We start from the raw sequence: 20,941 nt of genomic DNA on the forward strand, positions 1-20,941 counted from the left end.
AGAGACCTGAGGGGGAGGGGAGCTGTGAAGGCGGGAAGGGGTAGCCCCTTCACCGATGTAAACAAGGATGTGGGTTCTGCGGCCACAATCCCCTCCCCCTCCACAGCAGCACTTCCAGCAAGTCACGTGCCCTGCGCAGAGGCTGGGGGCCCCCTGCTGCCACCTTTCTTAGAAGCCAGGACCACAGAGCCCACTGTGGCTGCAGAGAGCTATTTATGTAGAACAAGCTTGGGGTGCTGAGGATGCAGTGCGGCCAGCAGCTGCAGTAAACAGGAACTGAGATGGCGGCAAAGGGGTTAAATAGGGGCTGGCCTGCCAAGCTGGAGGAAATGGCTGAGATGTTCCTCCGGAAGAACCAACAGGCATTTCCTGGGAGATGGATCTACCTGAGCTGGATGCCAGATGCAAGAAAATGGAGGAAAGCAGAGACTGGAACAGGGAAGGGAGCTGAGGGAAGCTCGTAAAGGCCCCCTCATTCCCCTGCCATTGGCTCTTGCCTAGCAGAAAGGCTCTGCTGTCTCCTAGCTGTGTAGCACTGGACAAGGCCTTCAAGCTCTCTGGGCCACAGTGACTTCATCCGTGAAGTGGGGAGAGTAACTACTCTTTCTTTCACAGGGGGCTGTTTAGACGAGGGGTAGGGTTTACTAAATGCCTACGATGCACTAGGTGTTTAAGAAATGAACCTAGGGGCTCCTGCTTGTCATGAGTGGACAATGACTCTCTCAGATAGCTAATCATCCCCAAGTCACTCAGAATGTCACCGGAACCACTTATTAAGCTTTTCCTCATTTCTGTCGCACTTCCTCAGCCAGAGGAAAGCCCCGAACATGGAGTCTAGGCTGTCCCTCCTCACCCAGGCAGGGCTGGCTGTTTACCTTTACTGAATCCAAAGGTCCACAGGCCTACCTTCTGTGTCCATAGTGCAAATCTTTAGCAACCAAATTAACATCAAATAAATAATATAGGTTTCACAAAACAGGGTCCTTAAATGACTTTCTCTATGTTCCTACCTACCTCTCAAGTACCCCCTTCTCTCCTCGATCCTAAGATGCACTGGCAGGTGGTACTGTACATATATTTAAATCACAGCCTTTGTTGGGGGTGGGCAGCATGACCCACCTCACTGATTATAGATATAAGCTAGTTTTGGGATCATCAATGTGGAAGAAAATGTGCCTATCTGAACACCAAGGGAACCGAGCAATAATACCTCCTAGTGGGGGAGAAAGGATTTTTTCAATGATACTAAGGTGGGATAACAATCCAGGGCAGGGCTTAAACACAGGAAGTCCTCCTCATTGAGGCAGTGCTTGTCTGACTCTGTTAGCCCCACCTCTGTCCTCCAGAAAGCCCTCCTCCTCCTAGAAGGTTGGCATATGGGATTAGGGGCTGGGCTGGACTTCCCTGTGGGGGCCAAAGCGGGGGAAAGGGCCCAATGGACCTGCAGAGGTAGGGGAATTCAGAGAACTTGTTTTGATAGAAACCGAAACTCCTCTTCTTGCTGACGCTGCACTTGTGGGCAATCTGCACCTGCTCTCCCCTCCCAGAGTCCAGCTGAAGGGGTCCCCCACTACCTGACCTCTGTCCACAACCCAAAGAGGGCTCAGAAATCCTCAGAACAATACCCTAACTGGTTCCACCAAGGCCTTTTCACATTCCAACTTATTTCGTCTTCACCCCACAAAGCCCTACTTTACACAGGAGGGATAACTGAGGTACAGAAATGTGGTAGAGCTGGCCCCACAAAGCCCTACTTTACACAGGAGGGATAACTGAAGTACAGAAATGTGGCAGAGCTGGCCTAAGGAAGGGTGAAGGCCAGGCTCCCAAGGACTACCTTGTAACTTTAAACACTGATGCTCCAGATGATGTTACCACTACCCCCAATCCAGCTATTGCCTGCCTAGGGCAAGGCCTGATTCTGTCTGCCTCAGTTTCTCTACCAGCATAAGCAGGAATCAGCTGGAACCCTGGAAAGGCCTAGGAGTGGGAAGAAATTACAGAGAGGTCAGCATAAACCTTACATCCCCCCACATCCTATGTCTGTCCTTTCTCTGAACACGCTGAGACACGAGCAGAGAAACGCACATGTGCGCGCGCGCGCGCACACACACACACACACACACACACACACACAAAGCCAGCAGATCCTGCCAAAGATGTTCCCTAAGGGGAACGCCTGGGTGGCTTAGTCCATTAAGCGGCTGCCTTCGCTCCAGGTCATGATCCCAGGGTCCTGGGACTGAGTTCCACATGGTGCTCCTTGCTCAGCGGGAAGCTTGCTTCTCCCTTTGCCTGCCACACCCCCTGCTTCTGTGTGCGCATGTGCACTAACAAACAAATGAGTAAATAAATAAAATCTTTAAAAATGAAAAAAACTGTCCTTTTGAGGGATGTCCAGGTGGCTTAGTCTGTTAAGCGCCTACCTTTGGTTCAAGTCATGATCCCAGGGTCCTGGGATCGAGTCCCACATGGGGTTCCTTGCTCAACGGGGAGCCGGCTTCTCCCTCTGCCTGCCACTCCCCCACCTCGTGCGCATGCACACGCTCTCTGACAAATATCATCTTTTTTTTTCTTTTTAAAGAAAGGCAGACTGCCACGTGCAGCGCCTCATTTGGATGTGTCTGGAGTCTTGGAAGCTTGACTACCCTACGTTCTCCTACAAATGGACCCTGAGAGCTTGTTTGGAGGTTCTAGCAGGGGAGTGCAGCTACTCGTATACCCCTGACCAAGGAATGGTCCTCTTCTCTATCGGGGAGGGTCGTCCTCTTCAACCAAGCACGCAGCTTTGGGATGGACGCACATGGAGCGGGTAAGGAAGGGGACACCCACCTAGCCAACCAGATCAGCCGAATCAACCCTGGCGATCAGTGGGGTGACAGATGTCGCAGCCAGATTGCCCTCACATCCAATAAATAACATCTTTAAAAAAAAAAAAAAGATGTGGGTGCCTGGGTGGCTCAGTGGGTTAAAGCCTCTGCCTTCGGCTTGGGTCATGATCCCAGGGTCCTGGGATGGGAGCCTTGCATCGGGCTCTCTGTTCTGCACGGAGCCTGCTTCCTCCTTTCTCTCCTGCCTACTTGTGATCTCTGTCAAATAAATAAATAAAATCTTAAAAAAAAATGATGTTCCCTGAGGCCAAATACCCCTCCCACCCTCACCACTACAGAGACCTACTGCATTCGACAAGTAGCTGCCCTTACTGTTAACCAAGACTAAAGGTTGGATGAGAGGCAAAGCTGTATAAACCAAGGACGCTCACCTCCTTCCTACCCTTTGCCAGGGGTTAATGGGAGGGAGGAACAGTCAACAGCTCTAACAGACTTGCCTCAGCCTTCTTCCCCTACTGCCTGGGGGAAGGTCCCTCAAACCTCTGTAATCCTTCCTCCTCAGGCGCCCTAAAATAGTCACTATTTGCCAAAGAGTTATGTGGAGAAGCAAGACAGGAAAGCCTGGGCTACCTGGAGCTTAATTAAGTACAGGGCCCTACCATTTGCTTTAGAAGCACCTGGGAACGGCCTCCCTGCCAGGTTGCTGCCTGCCTGCCTGTGAGAAGAGCCACAGCAAGTTCTGCTGAGGACAGAAAAGGAAGTCTGGCGTCTGCAGGGAATCTAAAAACAAACCACACAAATGTGTGTACACACAGCAGCAGGGAGAGACAGGAACCTGATCTGTTCCCCACTTGCCTCCTGGCCCAGTGGGAATCCTGGCCCCACTGAGGAGATGAGCCAGGAAAAAGGCCTCCCCTCCCTGTCAAGCAGCTGCGGTATGCACCTGGCCCCTGGCCCCAGATGGCACACCCTCAGTGGGGGAGACACCCTCAGTGGGGGAGACACCCTCAGTGGGGGAGACACCCTCACTGTGGGGAGACAGAACTCTGTCCTCTTGAAAGCCTGGTCTCTGAGATGCCTGCTCTTCTACTCAAGGATTTCCACAGCAAACATGGGGAAACTGAGGAAGCAAGGCAGAAAGAGCCCAACTGAAACTGGTGTACATGGGAGTCCATGGGAATCTTCTCCTTCTGGCCTAGTTCAACCTCAGACACTTATGCTCTGATACTGCCCAGGTGATCTAGACAACAGGGTCCTGGCTTTCTCGTAAGGCCTCAGTTTCCCCACTTATAAAGCATTCAAAATTAATCGAAGATCCATCCCTCCCAACACTGATGGTCCAGGCTAATGTTTCTGGGCCATCATTCTAACATGTACAGCCCCAGCTGCTTCTTCATGGCCCATGCAGATGCATGTGTGGCCTCCACTTTGCCCACAGAGCCAGGGCCAGAGGTTTTTGCTGAGTCAAAGTCCTATGGGGGGAGGGCAGGAGAGAGGCAGACTCATGTTTCCAGGAAGAGGTTATCTGAGCCTAGCAGGGGCAGGGTGGGCCACAGGATACCTAGAAACTCAGGCTCCTACTTCCACTCCTTCACTGATGCTCACAAGTCCCCAACAATGCCATTGAGAGAGAGAGCAGTGAATACTGGTTCCCACGAGGGACACCCAAAGCCACCTGCCTCAGGATTCCCAACAGTAGAGGACTACAGGCTCTTAGAGGAAGTAAGGCCCAGAGAGGTCAAGGAATATACCTGAGGTCACCCAGCCAGTCCACAGCTAAGCTGAAAAGCTAGGGCTTTACCAAGGTCACAGAAAGAACATGTCCTTTGGATACCTCTGGGACCCCATGCCAGCTCTGCCACTAATGACCCTAAGCATATCATTTCTCTTTCCTGAGTTTCAATCTTCTCACTTGTCTTATGGGATAACGATTCCAATTTTGCAGATGAATCTGAAGCACCCAGCTGAATGCCAGCAAACAGTCAGGGTCAAGGAACAACATTGTGGCCTCTATGTGTGCAATCCCCCCTCCAACTCCAGCCTTCAGTTTGTGTTCCTTCCACCATGCAATGCGTGGCAGGAACTAGAACCTGTAGGCCTTCTCACCAGAGCTCAGGGTAACTACACAAGCTAGGCTGGAAGCAGAGGGGCAGCAGAAAGCCCAAGGACAGAGTCCCCTTCCCAGGTACATATCCTGTGCACTCTGCCCCAGGGAAACCTCCAGATTAGGCCTAGAGACCCAGGGGCCACGTACTTCCAGGGAGTGGCCATGGGGCTTCTGAGGTTTTATAGAGAAAAGCCAAGGGCAGCCCAGCTGGGGGAAATGGGTAGCCATAGTGCTGATAGGGAAAGGCCTTCAACCTGCCGTGGTCAGCTCTTCCTGTAAGCTCAGGCTCTTTACTGGAAGGCCCTTGTTGAGGGGGGAGGTGTCAGAGGGTGTCTGGAGAGGTCAGCCAGATGGACACACATGAATGTTGCTGTTAATATGGGTTACTACACAAGCCAGGTCCTTATCGGCCCCAACATCTGCCTCAAAGGTCACCTGAGACCAAGGTGCCCAGCTGCATTCTCTTACACTCACTCTACCAGTAGCCCCGTTTGCCCCACATCTAGCCTGAGGCTTCAGCACAGGGCAGCACCTAATAGGCCCTGAACTATTCTTTCTTTGCCTTCCTTTGGTCCAAGATGCCCCACACCCAGCTCTTTCTCTAGAAAACATCCCGGGAAGAACACAAGCTTGCACCACAGGGCTAGAAAGGGTGGGATTTTCCCAGCCCAGCAGAGTCCACTGCCTGAGCTTCTTCCACTTGGTAGAATGGAGAGGTAAGCAATCAATCCACCTAAACTTTTTCTACTTATTCAACAAACATTTGTGGCTCTTAGACACCACTGAAAACAGCATTCAGGCTTCACCAATGCTACTGTTCCCTGAAGGTCTACCAAGTGTCAGGCACCAAAGGCATTTACTGTAAGTGATCTCATGTAACCATTACAACTCTGGGTCTTTGGCCTTCTGTTATGGCCTCAGAAACAGGCTCAGGAGAACAGCTGCCTGCCCAAGTTCAGACCAAGAATCAGTGGCACAGTCAGAAGTGGAGTTGGTCCAGGCCACCAGTAGACATGGGGCTATCTACACAGTGAGAAAATAGCAGACCCTCTAAGGACTCAAGGAGCCCTTCAGAATCAATACCACTTAACAGATGGGAAAATGGGCGTTTTTGAATCACAGCCCGAACTAGAAGACAGGGCTTCTGACTCCTACTTCGAGGTTCCTAACAGAGGGCCCTTTTCCCTGGTAGACAGTACAGACCCTATGGAAGGGTCAGATCACATGCACAAATTCCCCTGGACACTAGCACAAGGCTTTAGGGCTGCCTGTTGGGTCACAGATTCAGAGGCAGAGCGACCTCAAAGATGTCACTCAGACTGGATACTAGATGTTATTAAGGAATTATGAATGTTGTTAGGTAGGATAATGACACTTGGATTATGTTAGGAAAGAAAAAATCCTTATCTGTCAGAGAAACATACATGAATACTTACAAATGAAATGATCCGACGTTATGGTTTTGCTTTAAAAATACTTGTTTCAGGAGAGTGAAAATGAGTGGGCAGGGTAGTGATGAAACAAGGCTGGCCATGTGTTGATGACTACTTTGAAGATGAATGATGGGTACATGAGCATTCACTATTCTACCTTTCTGTAAGTTTTAAAAAAATTCTATGACCTCAGGGTGACAGCACTGTGCTGTGTTTAAGAATAGGCGGCGTGGACTAACCCAAACCAGGGACTCCCAACTCTACTCTGACACTGGGCAAGTCACTTCCCTGCTCTAAGCTGCTTTCCTCTTCTGACAAATGGAAACCACAGTAGTCCCTACACCTACCTAGCTTGGAAAAGAATAAAAAAGGGTTTCCTTTAGTGTCTGACAATGCAATCTGTCCCTAAGTAACATTATTTTTTATCACCATTATTGTTATTATTATCACTTTCACATCACTGCACTGCCTCAAGACCAAAGGATAGAGGCCAGACACTGACTTGAAGCTGGGGTCTGGAGTCCCTGAAACACCAGTACACTCAAGCCCCAACCCCGTCTCAGGGGTTACTCCTAAACACTAGAAACAGCTCAGGGGCAGCCCTAGGCCCTTGAAGGCTAAGACACAGACTCACCTACAGCCCGGAAGAGACAGGCGCCGTCCTCCTTCATCTGCTTGATGATGAAGCCCTTCTTGTCTCTCAGGGCCTTTTCAAACCAGTGCTCCTGCTGGAGGGAAAAGGTGGGGGTCAACAACAGGAAAGGCCTGTACCCCCACCCCAGGGCCCTGCCCTCCAGTTCCCGAAGGGCCCAGCTAACTGGCTGAGAGGACACTGGGCAGGGTCAAGTCCCTAGCCCTGATTGACACTCCCTGCACGTGGAGGAGGAGGAGGAGGAGGAAGGGGAGGAGACCCTTTCTTTTAGGGAACTAGTCATTGTGTAAGCAGAAGACTTGATTCCAGAAGGGTCTCATCTGTTTTCTGACTGCCCCTGCTGACCATGTTGGGAATCCAACAGTGGGCACCTACAGGAAGCCAGCGGCCCAGACCTGGCAAGTACCCAGAGGCAGGGTGGTATGAGGTGGGGTGGGGTGGGGAGGTTGGGGTGGGAGGTAGGGGTTGGGTGGGGATGGACCTTGCTCTATCTCAAGGAGTTTCACCAGTTCACCTGGGGATCCTCTAACCACTTAAGGTAGGGAAGATGTTGAGGAGGGAGTAACTGGCTACAGCCTAGATCCCAAGCCCTACATATAGCTAAGGAATGTCAAGATATATCGCATAAGGAAAAATGCATACACTGTATGATCTCACTTATAACTGAACATATTTCACATATAGGTCTATGCGCATACAAACACATGAAAGTTGCAAAGACCATACAACAAAATATCCCTAAAAGCTGGTATTACAGGTGATTTTTATCTCACCTTTCTCATGAGAAGCATGCAACCCCTCATCCAAAACTCCAAAACTCAAAAAGCTTTGAAAACCGAAGTCTTCCTCTAACTCATCTGCCATCCTAACCTGACCTGAGCCGGCGAGAACCTATTTCTCCCACTTGGAGGTGAATGTTCAAACACTTCCACGCAGAAACAGTCAGCAGTTTGGTTATGAGGTACTACCACTGACCCCACCAGAGGTGTCACATAACACATAGTATACACACCAGGTGATTTTTCTAAACTCTGAAATTTCCCTAAATTCCAAAGCACATCTGACCCCAAAGGTTCAGGTTCAGTGAGCCCAAACAAGCACGTATCTTCAGACTTAAAAAAATAATGGAGAGACGAATAGGCAGAAAAGAGGACGTTTAGGCCAGTAAAACTACTCTGTATGGTACCTTAACAATGGTTACGTGTCATTATACATTTGTCCAAATCCACAGAACGTACAACGCCAAGAGCAAACCCTACTGTGAACTGTGGGCTCTGGGTGATTATAATGTGTCCTACATGGTCACTGACTGCAACAAATGCACCACTCTGGTCGGGGGGTGTTAATAATGGGGGAGACTATGCACATGTGAGCGCAGGGAGTTTGTGGAAACTCTTGTTCAGTTTTGCTGCGAGACTCAAACTGCTCTAAAAAATTAAGTCGATTAAAAGAAATGATGTCGACTTGTCACTGAAAACAAGTTTTCCATTTCAAAACAAAACCAGAAGCAGCAGACCTTTCCCAGGCCTTTCACGCCCTCTGCTGGCCACAAGAAGCCAGCCTTCAAAAGCATCTAGGCTAAGGACCAGGAATCCCAAACCTGCTCCTTTGGGACACAACCTGCCCAGGGATTTAGAAGATCCGGGCTAACTCTGACTAGACAGAGGGGATCACTTCTCTGCAGGCCACATTTCCCCAGCTCAGGTGTGCGAAAATCCCAGCAGAGTAGGAAGTACAAGGTTCAGAGGCTCTGCATTCCAATACCAAAACAGTGTTTTTCAATACCCAGCCCTGTCATTCACTTGCTGTGTGATTTCAGACGGACTCCCAGAACTCTCCAAGCCTCAGTTTCCTATCAAATGACAAGATACGTGATCTACCTGACAGAGCTGTCAAGAAGCTCAAAGGAGCTTTAAGGCCTGAAAAGGCTTGGTAAATAACAGGTCCTCAGCCACAGAAGGGGCAAGACTGGCACAGAGACCACGTACAACTGAGAGGCTCTCAGCAAGTCCCATGGGAGTGGCTGGACAGAAGGGAGTGAAGAGGGGGGTGATGAAGGAATGCCCAGCAGCCCCACCATTAGGGAGGTGTGGCTGGCTTGCCAGAGATGACAAAGGCACCTGGAAGCCCTTAATGGGCTTCCATGGACAGCATGGAGACTCTTGTTTGTGCAGAACTCTCCAGCATGTGCCTCTCCCTCCCCAGAGGCTGTGGACTAGCACACTTCAGCCAGTTTCCCCCAGTCCATCCCTGCCCTGCAGGGACAGCCATCTCCCAACACCATGGTACCTGCCCCAGCCAGGGGTCACCAGCAGGGAAGCTGCAACTATGACTACAGGCCCACACTGGGCAGAAAGAGAAGTTCCAAAGAAGGGCACATAGTAACCTCCTGCCCTCGAGTGCAGGGGGAAAGGAGATTGAGGGGGAAGGGGATCAAAGAGGAGGAGAGGGGGGCTCCTACTTACTCCTGCAACAAGGGTCTACCAGTAGCTGCCAAATCAGACCCTGACTGTAGTAAGCCTGGCAACGAGGACAGAGAAATGAATTTGACTTGGTTTCTACCCTCCATAAGCTCACAAACTGCTGCCGGGGGAATGGGGAGACAGGGAATGACCATACACAAGTGTGAGCAGGGCAGTCAAAGAGCTGAACACGGTGCTATGAAACACACAGGAAGGGTCCTAACCAATCATGAAGGCAGGCCCCAAAGAAGAGGTGCCACCCGACAGAAGGATTAAAACATGAAGACCTCCGGAAATGCTTGTTAACTGTAAGTTAACAAGAAATCACTTCTGGGGGCACCTGGCTGGCTCAGTCAGAGAAGTATGAGACTCTTGATCTTGGGGTGGTGAGTTCAAGCCCCATGGTGGGTGTAGAGATTACCTAAATAAATTAATTTAAAAAAATCACTTCTACCACAAAGCACCAGGGATGCCCGAGGCTCAGCAGTGAGTTGGGCACAACTAAAGTCCTGGGTAGGACTACGCAGGCAAGAAGGGTGGGGCCAGGAAGAAAGATGAACTCCTATTAGCCAAATGCCTGCTCCGTGCCAGGTGCCTGATGCAAAAGGTGACTTCATAATTGTTCTTACCACAGCCCAGGTGGCAGCGAGCATTATCCTCATTTGACAAAGGCAAAAAGAGCTGGGGTTTGGGCACCAGGAGAGCCTACTATAGAGGTAACAGGGGAGGCCCTCATGAGCCACAACATGGAGACATACCTGGCAGCCCATCCTGGGAAAGCCGTGGTTTGTCCTTAAAAATGAAGGAGGCCAAGCATACCCTTTACGCAAGTAGGGCTTTGGTTCTGGGGCAGTCTGGGCCTAGATCTGGAGGCCAAACCATGATCCTCCCACTGGCTTTGGCACCAGCAGCCTTAAGGGCTTTGGGTCTGGCTGAAACCCTGCCTCTCCCTTTGGGGAGAGAAAGTAGGGAAGCCATGGTCCTGGGCTCCAGGAAGAGCTTAGAGTCCCAGAAGCCTCTAGCTTAGACTCCTCCTTCCCCTGACTGGACAGGAGCCTCTGGGAAAAGGGCCGACTTGGGAGTTGTTTAGGAAAGTGATCCAGGAAGAAAAGACCGGTGGGAGAGAGGGATGGGGGCCAACCCTTCCATTGGTAAGTTTAAGCTGTATCAATACTCTGGCCTGAGAAAGTCAAATCCAGACCATGAATCTTATGAGCCTACTGCTGGGCTTATGGGTGAGTCCCTCAACATTCCTGAGCCTCCACAAGGGAGCTGGGCAAAGCTCTCTGACATCAGGGGATACCAGGTGCAAGACTCTGCAACCTACTGGTCCAAAGGCCCAAGAGAAGTTGAAGCGGACTGTGGGACCCAACTGACTTACATTCCAAAGCAGCTCCACCTATTATCAGTCATGTGATGAACCACTCTGAAAACTCCACAGTTTTCCAATCTATGAAATGGGATAACAAGCTTCCCAATAATAGGAGAACTGGAAAGACTCAAATGTTACAGGACTTTGCCCAGTAGGAAAGTACTTAATAGGTTCTCTTCTTCTCCCTTGGAGGGAAACAAGAACACTCCTGTAGGAGGCCTAATGAGGACCACCCAAAGATATCAGGCCCTAATTCCTGGAACCTGTAAATGCTACTTAGTAAGGAATAAGGGTCTTCAGCTGTATGATTTAAATTAAGGATCTTGAGATGGGGAGATTATCTCGGGAGTATCTGAGGAGGACCTAAATGCAATCACAAGAGTCCTTAGAACAGCAGATGAAGTCCTGACACAGAAGAGGAGACTACACATGACCAGGGAAGATGGTGTGAAAACAGGCAGAGGATGGAGTGATGCGGCCACAAGCCAAGGGAAGTGAGCAGCCTACAGAAGCTGAAAGAGTACTGGATTCTCCCTAGAGCCCCTGCAGCAAGTGCAGCCCTGCCAACACCTTGACTTTGGCCTACTGAAACTGATTTTGGACTTCTGGCTTCCAGCACTGAGAGAGGATAAATTTGTTGTTCTAGACCACTCAGTTTGTGGTAATTTGTCACAGCAGCCACAGGAAACGAACACAAACCCCCCTTGAAACCCTCCCTGGTGGGAGCCATGAGGCAATGTGGCGTGGTTCCAGTCCCACAGAATCCACCTCTGTAGCATCCCCCCAGGGAGAGGATGAGAATGAAGGCAGCAGGGGCCTGGAATTTCCCCTCCGAGTCTGGGAAGCTACTGACCCTGCCTATCAATGAATGAGCTGCCACTGAAAGGGGAGGGGGCAGGGGAAGATGGCAGCAGGAGTAGCAGCTCTCGGGCAGATGTCTTCTCAGAGCCCAGGGCCAAGAGGTGTTTAATATTCTGGCCTTCACAGCTCTGTCCCAGCAAGCTGGATGCCAAGACCACCCCCTCTGCCCCCCCAAACTCCCAGAACACTGGCTCAGCTCCATGGGCAAAACACAGGCAACCCATCCAATGAAAAACAGGCGCACTGCTAAGGAGCAACACGAGCTCTCCAGGGCAAAGGAATGGGAGAAGAGCAAGGCCCCCGAACCTACTGCCGGGCCACTGAGGGGGAGAGGGGAGAGGAGGTGGGTTAAAAAACGAAGATTCTATTATTCTGCAACAACAAGAAACAACGTACTGACGCATGTTATGACATGGGAGGCTATTAAAGAATATGCCAAGTGAAGCCAGATACAAAGAACTGCAAACTGTACGATTCCATTTAATATGAAACGCTCAGAATAGACAAATCAATCAAGATGAAAAGTAGATTAGTAGTTGCTGGGGGCTGGGAGGGGATGACAGGACTAGAGGAGAGTGACGGTGCAGGGTTGCTTGGCAAGTGATAAAAAAATGTTCTAAAATTGATCATGGCGGTAGGTGCACAACTCTGTGAATACACTAGAAGCTACTGAACTGTACACTTTAAATTGGTGACTTCTACGGTGTGTGAATGATACCTCAAGAAGCCGTTAAAATTAAACAAATCCAAGGGCCTATAGCACTAGCAGGGGAGAAAAAAGCCAAACACTGCTTGAAACTTTGCAGCATACCCCCAACAAGCCAAAGGGCCTCACCACTCTCAAAATGGGTAAGAGGAATGTGGAGCAGGGAATTAAGAAGAGATGACAACTAGCTTCTGAGAAAGGAGTCCAAGCTCCCTCCTATCACCCATTTTAAGACTGGAGAAACTGAGGCCCAGATAGGGGAAGTGCCTGAAGATACAGGACTCCAACCCTGACAGCCCGGGTACTACTTCCTGCTATAAGACTGTCTCCCCGCCAAACGAATCAGCAGGTTCCTAGATGCCAAAGCTCGGCTGCTAAAAGGATTCCAGGAAGAACCAGAAGATCCTGGGGCAAATGCAAGAAAAGAATCAGCCACACTCTGAGGTGGGCCAGGTCTGGTATTCATAAACTCAATAACCCTGGGCATGGGTGGCCTTTTGAAGAAAAAGAAGCTGAATGTTTGCCTAAAGCATAAAACAGCCAAGCAGGAGATCCTGGGGTTTGAACTCAGGCCCGCCCAGCTCCAAAGCCCAAACTTCTTCCACACTACCTCCACACCATCCAGTAGGCCCCCCGACAGGCAACCCCTAAGCTTATTCACCATAACACAGCTGGACATAAAAATCACTGTCTGCCAACCCTGAGCCTCACACTCAACAGACACCTGTCCTGCCCACTAAACTTGGATGGCAGGGAGGGAAGAAAGGGGCAAGGGAGAGAAAGAGAGAGAGAGGAATCCAGATTTTCCTCAGAAGACACCCACTGTTCTGTCACCTCCAGGTCCAGAGGGCTTTGGCCTGAGTTCCCTAAAATCCCAAAGCTAGACGACACTTCACCTGCTCCTTACCAGACCAATGAGGAAACGGAGAACATAGCCCTAGCTATTCCGGTTAATCCAGCAAAGCTCCAGCAGAGCCAGAGAGGGAACCCTGGGAACCTAGGTACCCTGGCTACAGTGCCAGGTCCAGCTTCTCCCACCACTGGAGCATGCACATCCCCTGCTGAAAACGCTCTGTGAGGTCCTCAAGCTCAGGAGACGTACAAGCCACTCTTTTCACGGGGTTGATTCAGTAAGGCAGCCATGCCTGGAAAAGGAAACCCTTGATACTACCACCTCCCCAGCACCAGGACCCCAGGGTGCCAAAAGGGCTCCTAAAGTCCTACAGTAGTCACAGCATCTGACTGAACAGGAAGTCTGAGTAGTCAGAACACGGATTCACCATCTGCGCTTCCTCTCAACAACTCCATTCTTTCCCAGGAGATCTAATGGGCCTCCAAGGCTACAAATGCCCCAGGTGACAGTTTAGGACCAAGACTGGAGCAGCAGGAAGAATCTTCTCTCTTCTCATCCCCCCAAAAGTCCCAAGTTGGAGGAGGTGAGACAGAGAGAAGCATCTTATTCTCCTTTTGTCCCAAGAAGTGTGAGGACAGTAAAGCCTTTCCTCTGTCATTGGGAAGACATCATGCAGCCACAGACCTTCACTTCCATGTTCTTATGGAAACAAGTATGAAGGAGGGAACCTAGGTGATGTGAAAGGGGTGTTAAGGAGAGGTCTTTCTAGTCACCATGGAAGCACACAGCTTTCTTACCTTACGCCCTTGGGACCAGGGACGTAGCACTCCCATTTCTGTGGAGAAAAGGTAGACTCCCCCCAACCAGGAAGAGAAACAATTCCTGGCCCTGACCCTGTGGGCCCAGAAAATTGATTCTACCTGTAGTACTCAAGGGTAGAAAGGGAGAAAGGATAGGGTGCTCAAGACAAGGCCCTAGCCCCTGCAAAGTACAGAAAGATTTATCTGAACCAAGGGGAAGAAAAATATGGGTAGAGAATTTCCCTGGAGTGGGGATGTCTCTGGTGAGAACAAAGCTTGATGAAAGCAATTCAGGAAGCTCAAAACATTTCGGTGATCCTGGAAATGAGAAGCAAACAGAGCTGGGTCAGGGAGAGACGCAGAGTATCTCCTAGTTCTTCTGGGGAGGCCTCAGCTACCACATCCCCAGTACCTGGCAACCTTCTCATAGAAGTAGGGAGACCCTCGTCCTGGCCTCAGGGAGCTCAGGTAAGGGGTTCTTATGACTATGAAGAGCACCCAGGTCTTTCTGTTCAGTGGGGGAGGCCTCAGGACACACTGGAGAAGACCTCATGTCCATCTCACTGGTGAGAAAGGATTGCCTGGTTGCAGGGTGGTGGAGAGTCTCATACCCAAGGGGGACCTCAAGCCCCTCCCTAAGATGATCTCTTGTCCCTGAGAAGCTTAAGAGGCTCAGACTCCTCCTCAGAATCCCATCCTACCCATGTCCCAAGGGTAGTGGGTAGTTCTCAGGATTTAGTTCACGAGTGGTCTGAGGCTCAAGTCCCCAAGGAGAAGTATCTTATGTCCCTAAAAGGTCCCTATGACTGGGGTATATATATGCTACCTGAAGTGAGGTGACAATTAGAACTCTCAGGGCAGACTCAGGTCTCAGATTCTAAGGTGGGCTGAATTGTCTCACACACCAAAGAGAAAGTTTAAACTCTTAGGGGGAGACCCAAGACCCTATTCCCTAGGGACTTGGAGCCCAAGGTGGAAGAAGTCTTTCTGTTCCTGAGGAGTACCTTAAATTCCTTGAGAAGGAAGCCCACACCTCATTTCTTTTTTTTTTTTTAAAGATTTTATTTATTTATTTGAGAGAGAGACAGTGAGAGAAAGCATGAGCAAGGAGAAGGTCAGAGAGAGAAGCAGACTCCCCGTGGAGCTGGGAGCCCGATGCGGGACTCGATCCCGGGACTCCAGGATCATGACCTGAGCCGAAGGCAGTCGTCCAACCAACTGAGCCACCCAGGCGTCCCCAGACCTCATTTCTAAAAGACACACCAGTCAGTGAGGTATGTATGGGTCTCATCCTTGAGGGCAAGCTCAAGTGTCCTGCGCAATGGGTCTCAGGCCCTGAAGGCAGACTTAGATCCATGGGGAGAGCACAGGCTCCATCTCTGGGACTCCATCCTGCCCACGTTCCCTGAAGAGCGGTAGCAGGCTACAGTTCCCGAAGCAGGGATCTTACATCCCTGACAAGAAACTCAAGCCCAAGGTACCTGGGTGGCTCAGTCAAGCATCTGCCTTAGGCTCAGGTTGTTTTCCTGGAATCCTGAGATGAGGCCCACATCAGGCTCCCTGCTCAGCAGAGTCTACTTCTCTCACCCTCTGCTCCTCTGCCACCCCCCCATCCCAGCTCATGCTCTCTCTCTCTCAAATAAATAAAATCTTAAAAAAAAAGTAGAAGCTCAGGATCTTGAGGTAGGGGGTGCTCGGATCCCTGTTGGAGGGAGAGAAGGGCCTGTTATGTACCCAAGGTGTGTTTCACTCCTTCTCATATCCCTGTGTTTGTGTGTATTGGGAGGTGTCTGAGACCCCACCAAGGCGAACACACTCAGATACCAATCCCTGATGAGAAAGGACCTCTAAAGACCTCATCTTGCCTGGGACCTCTATGTGGGGGGTATCCCTTTTCCTGAAGAGTCTTCAGATCCTGTCTCTGTAAGCCCCTGTCCACAAACAGGGGACCTTGGGCTCAAGTGCCCAAATCTGTTAGGCTTATTTTCTTGAAGAAAGGTTCAGGCTGGGGAGGTTGGGGGAGAGAAGACCTAAAGGCCTATCACTTAGAAGAAGCTTAAGCTCCTACAGAGAAATTCAAATTCAGACTCTTTGGCCCCAACGAGGTCTCTGACCACTGAAAGGAAGCACAGACCCTTGTCACTTAGAAAAGAGACGAATCTCATGGACCTTAGTAGTTTCTGGTCCCTGAGTGTTAGTTTTGGCTCTTGTCCTCAAAGGGAAGAGAATCTTTTCTCCCTGAAAGAAATCTTATCTCCCTGGAGAAAAACTCAGAAGATCCCCTTCTCTAAATAGGATATATATAAATATATACACACATTATGTATCAGGCTCTTGATTCTAGAAGAGGGAGTCTCGGGCCCTTGAAGGCAGGTTTAACACCCTTAAGAAAGTCTCAGACTCCACTGCTGGGTGGTCCTGGGCTGTGTCCCTCTGAGAAGGAACCAGGTGGGGGGCGGGGTGGTTGTCCTGTACAGATGGTATCAGACCCCTGAAAAGGATTTGGGTAACTCGGGAACGCTCAAAATTCCCCTGAGGTCTCCACCTTACCTGTGCTCCCTGGAGGAGGAGTCTTAGACCTTTATCCCAGAAGAAAGGAAATCTCAAGGCACGGAACACAAACCAAGGTCCCTTGGAGCCATGACTCCCCTCTTGGGAGGCAATCCCACCTAATGGTCCTACATGATGAGGTCTCAGGGCCCGAATGATGGCTCTGGGTCGGTCCCAGAAGAGACCACAGACTCAATCCTTAAGTCCGCCATCTTATTTGGGGACTCTAACCCCCAAGTCCTTGGTGGGGGGTGGGGAAGAGTGTCCCTCGGGCCCCCACCACCAGAGAATGCCAGAATCCGGGAGAAGACGTAGGTCCCTTGGGACGGTCTCAAACAGCCTTCCTGGAGTCCCTACCCAGGCTGGGGAATCCCACCCGCCATACCCACTCACCTGCTACCCCAGCCCATACCTGCTCAACGGTTGCGGGGTCCATAGCCTCGATGCGAGCTGCAGCCGCCTCATACTCGTCTTCACTGTTATAACCTGCGCCGACCTCCTCACGCTCTGGACTGCCCCCTCCAACCGCTCCGACCCCGGGTGCTTGACGCCGCCGCTTGCTATGGCCCGGCCCGGAGCAGCAACCGCCAACGCCTACGGCTCCGCCCACGCCCACCACCACGCCCGCCGCGCCCACACCCGCCGCGGCTGCACCCAGCGCGTCACCTGGGCCGCCGCCGGGACCAACAGGGCCCCCGCATGGAGGAGGAGAGGCCTGCTGTGGCCGCGGACCCGCCACGGCGCCAGGCGGCACGGCCAGCGCCCAGCGGTGAAGCGCTCCCGGAGGCCCCGGTAGCGGGCCCTGAGGCGGTGGCGAGGCCCGAGGACGGGCCCCCACGACGCCCGAGTCACGATCGCGGTCGCCACCCCCCACACCCGTGCCGCCGCCGCCCACGCCCACACCCCCGCCGCGGCGCGGCGCCGGGGGCAGCGGCCCGGGCGGCGGCGGTTCGTTGGCGGGGTCGGCGTCGGGAGGCGGCGGCTTCTTTTTGGGGAGAATAGTCATGGCGGCACCGCCAAGTACCCCCCAGCAAACCCGGCGCGGGGCACGCTGGGAGAGAACCCGGATGAGGGGGCTACTGTGGTGCGCGAAGCACGATGGGATCGGCGGGACCCGGATAAAGAGATTGTAGCACGGGTTCGAGAACGGTCGGTGGCGCGCGGGTCACGCGGCAGGAGAACCCGGATGTTAAGTCCTAGATGAAGGCACCGCAGCGGGTTTGTCGTAGTCTTCTCTCCAAGTCCAACAAGTTTATTGCTACACTCGCTCCTTCCGGCCTGCTGCTTCAAAAGAAACAGAACCAAAACAAGCACCTCTTCGCCCCGCCCCCTCGCAGGTTCTTGAACTACCGGGTGGGGTCCCTGGGCCCTGCGCAAGCGCGCCAGGGCACGGCCCCGCCTTTCGTTCGGAAGTACGTGGGCAAAATCTTCGCCGCCGCCACAACAATCGCGGGCACCAACCAATCGAAGCAGCTGCGTGGGTCCTCGATGACGCCCACGGACCAATCAGATGCGAGCGATCGCCCTCCCGTGCTCTCTGTCTCAGATTTCAGTCAAAGTCGGCGCTCTCGTTCTTTGCCTTTATTCTCGTCCGCCCCGTCGCGTTCTTCTCTCCCCGAGGTTCTGACTCGCGGGCGGGGTACTAGTACAGGACGGCGTAGCCGACCCCGTGCACGACAATTTTAAAAGCGCCTCGCCGCCAGACTTCCAACTTGGCCGCAGTCGGCTGGACTGACTGGAAAATATCAACACTCCCAGAGAATAGCCCTCCCCTGAAGCGTCAGTTCCGGTCCCACCCACCTGCAAATCCACGTCTAGTGGGGAGGCGGGCGCCACTTCACCCTGGTAACAGGCCGAGTTCTGCGGTGACTGGTTAAGAGAAGTTGTCACTCACTTTGGGCCGGCCAACCCTGGGGCAGAAGTGCACCGTGGGGACCTTGGGTGTTTGGGAAGCAGACACGCCTTCCTTGGCTCCGCAGTGCTCTCGCCCTCGCGTTGACCTCCCCGCCCCTGTGGCTAGTGCGCAAGCGCAACACGCCTTTCCGACGCCCCCGCCCCCCTCAGCAACTGCGTTTACCTGGATTGAGCAAAAGTTTATGAACCAGCGCTGTCACCAGTTAGTGCTTTGCAAGGGGGTTGGTAAAATCCCTGGTACTGAACAGTTGGAGAGCTACAAGCTAATCGTAGCTCTGCCCCTTCTGTCTGAGGGCTCTTTGGCAAGTCATTTAACATCCACCCCATCCGCAATTTTTCAAAAGAATTTATTTATTTTTCTAGTAATTGCTGTACCCAGAGTGGAGCTTGAACTCACAACCCCCGAGATCGAGTCCCATGCTCTTAGGACTAAGCCAGCCAGGCGCCCCTATCTGCAATTTCTAATCCTCTGTAACATGACAATGGTAATTATGATTTAAGGATCAGTGATTAATGCCTGCAAAGGGTATAGTGCTGTGCCTGGCACATAGTAAGTGCTCAATAAGTTAGTTTGAATGGCAGTGCAAGGAAAAGGATCCCAGGGTTTGGAGTCAGGAAGACCTCAGTTCCAGACCCTGATGGACCGTTACCAATTGTATGATCTTGGGCGAGTCACTGTGTCTTAAATTTGAGGTTACCCGTGGAAAATAGGAATGATAATGCCTGCCCAGACTACCTCAGGGAATAGTTATGGCGTTCAGATGGGTTTATGAATCAAGAAGTTGTTTTGAGAGGTGAGGGCTTGCTGCCGGTCTTGTGAGTCAAGTTGTACATGTTGACTGAAAGATGATTAGAAAGCTCTTCTGAGTGCCATCTAACCTTGTTCCTTCAGATGCTGACCTTGGTTGAAGTTCTTCCTTGAAGGGTGTCAGTTACAAATGGCATGTTGTGTTTTCTGCTCTGAAGAATTCATGAGACAGGACTCAAGTTTCCTGGGCCTACTGTGTTCAGGGCACTATGCCAAATGCCTAGGCATATTACCATATTGAATCTTCTCATGATCCTCTCACTTGATCTCTATTTCCTACTAGATATTTGTCCAGCATTACATGTCTAAAATTGAATTTAGGATAATCATTGTAGCTAATCTTCACAAAGTACTTTCTCTGCGCCTGGCACTCTGTGCTAACAGCTTTGATGTTCCTTTTGACAGTAAGTGCCCCCCACTCAGCCTTTGCCCAAGCCAGAACCTGGGAGTCAACCTTGTCTGCTCCCTCTTCCTCAACTCCCACATGCCTGTCAATCCCAAGTCCTGTCAATTCCACCTCTCAAACCTCTTAACTCTCCAACTCTTACCACCACTACATGGTCCAAGCCACCATCACCCACCAAGTGGACTACCACAGGAGCCTCCTCACCACCCTTCCTCCCGCCAGGACTGTTTCTCTAGAATCCACTGTCCACAGGCAGAGCAATCCTTCTGAAATGCAAACCTCATGATGACTCTCCTGTCTACAAGCCTTCAGAAGTCCCCGTTATCCTTAGGATAAAGTCCAAAATCTGTATCATAGCTTCAAAGTTTTTTTTGTGATCTGGCCTATCTCCACATCCCTACTCTCACCACAGCCTCACTCTCTCCTCCCTAGCTGAACCAAACTAATTTCAGTTCTCCGAAGGCCCCGAGCTTGCCCCCTAACCTCCAGGTCATTGCACATGCTCTCCTGTCTGCCTGAAACTTTTATCCTTTTCCCTGGCTAAATCCACCTCATTCTTTGGGTGTTGGCTGGATTAGGTCCTCCTGCCATCTGCATGCTTCTGCAATCCCGTCAATCTTAGTTCCACAACACTAGACTGTAATTGCTTAATTGTCTGCCCTCCATGCTCACCTCTGTCAATCATAGACGATGTCTACGTTGCCCATCTTTGTATCCCTAGGGCTAGCACATGGTATGCGGTTAATAAATATTTGGTGAATAAATGGTTATTATTTTACAGATTAGCAACCTGAGGCAAGAGAAGGTTGAAGTGACTCTCTCACCCGGGGCTTGGAACCCAGGTCAACCCCAATCCAAGGTCTGTCTTCTTGGTGCTCCACAAAGCTCAGTCACACACTAGCCAAGTGTATCCAGTAGCCCAGCAGAGACAGTGCAGGGGATGTCCACAAGGAAGGGTGAGCTGCCAAACTTGAGAGATGCTTTCTTTCTTCTTCTTCTTTTAAAATATTGAGTTCTTTTTTTTTTTTTAAGTAAGCTCTAGGTCCGATGTGGGGCTTGAACTTAGGAACCCGAGATCAAGAGCGGCATGTTCTACTGACTGAGCCAGCCAGGTGCCCCTGAGAGATGCTTTTAATTAGGAATCAGTTCAGAGCCATTGGCTGCCAGGAAGCCTGGGGTTTAAGTC

The 20,941-nt window shown here is 51.3% G+C and overlaps 1 protein-coding gene across 3 annotated transcripts in view; it reads right to left on the minus strand.

The window, feature by feature from the left end:
* The window catches only part of OTUD5 (OTU deubiquitinase 5), a 28,775-nt gene extending 10,408 nt beyond the window's left edge, over positions 1-18,367 (minus strand). For 2 of the 3 annotated variants that reach the window (XM_032842952.1, XM_032842951.1), the window contains exons 1-2: positions 17,040-17,633; positions 7,006-7,099 (exon numbers count right to left, since the gene is read on the minus strand). In XM_032842952.1, the coding sequence (XP_032698843.1) occupies positions 7,006-7,099; positions 17,040-17,633 (688 nt within the window). Of the gene's footprint in view, positions 1-7,005; positions 7,100-17,039 lie in introns of all 3 variants that reach the window. The other variant, XM_032842953.1, reaches the window with a different exon arrangement.
* Between the last annotated feature and the right edge of the window lie 2,574 nt (positions 18,368-20,941).

The sequence above is a fragment of the Lontra canadensis genome, unplaced genomic scaffold, assembly GCF_010015895.1.
Source record: "Lontra canadensis isolate GAN:19392208 unplaced genomic scaffold, GSC_riverotter_1.0 scaffold134, whole genome shotgun sequence".
NCBI lineage: Eukaryota > Metazoa > Chordata > Mammalia > Carnivora > Mustelidae > Lontra > Lontra canadensis.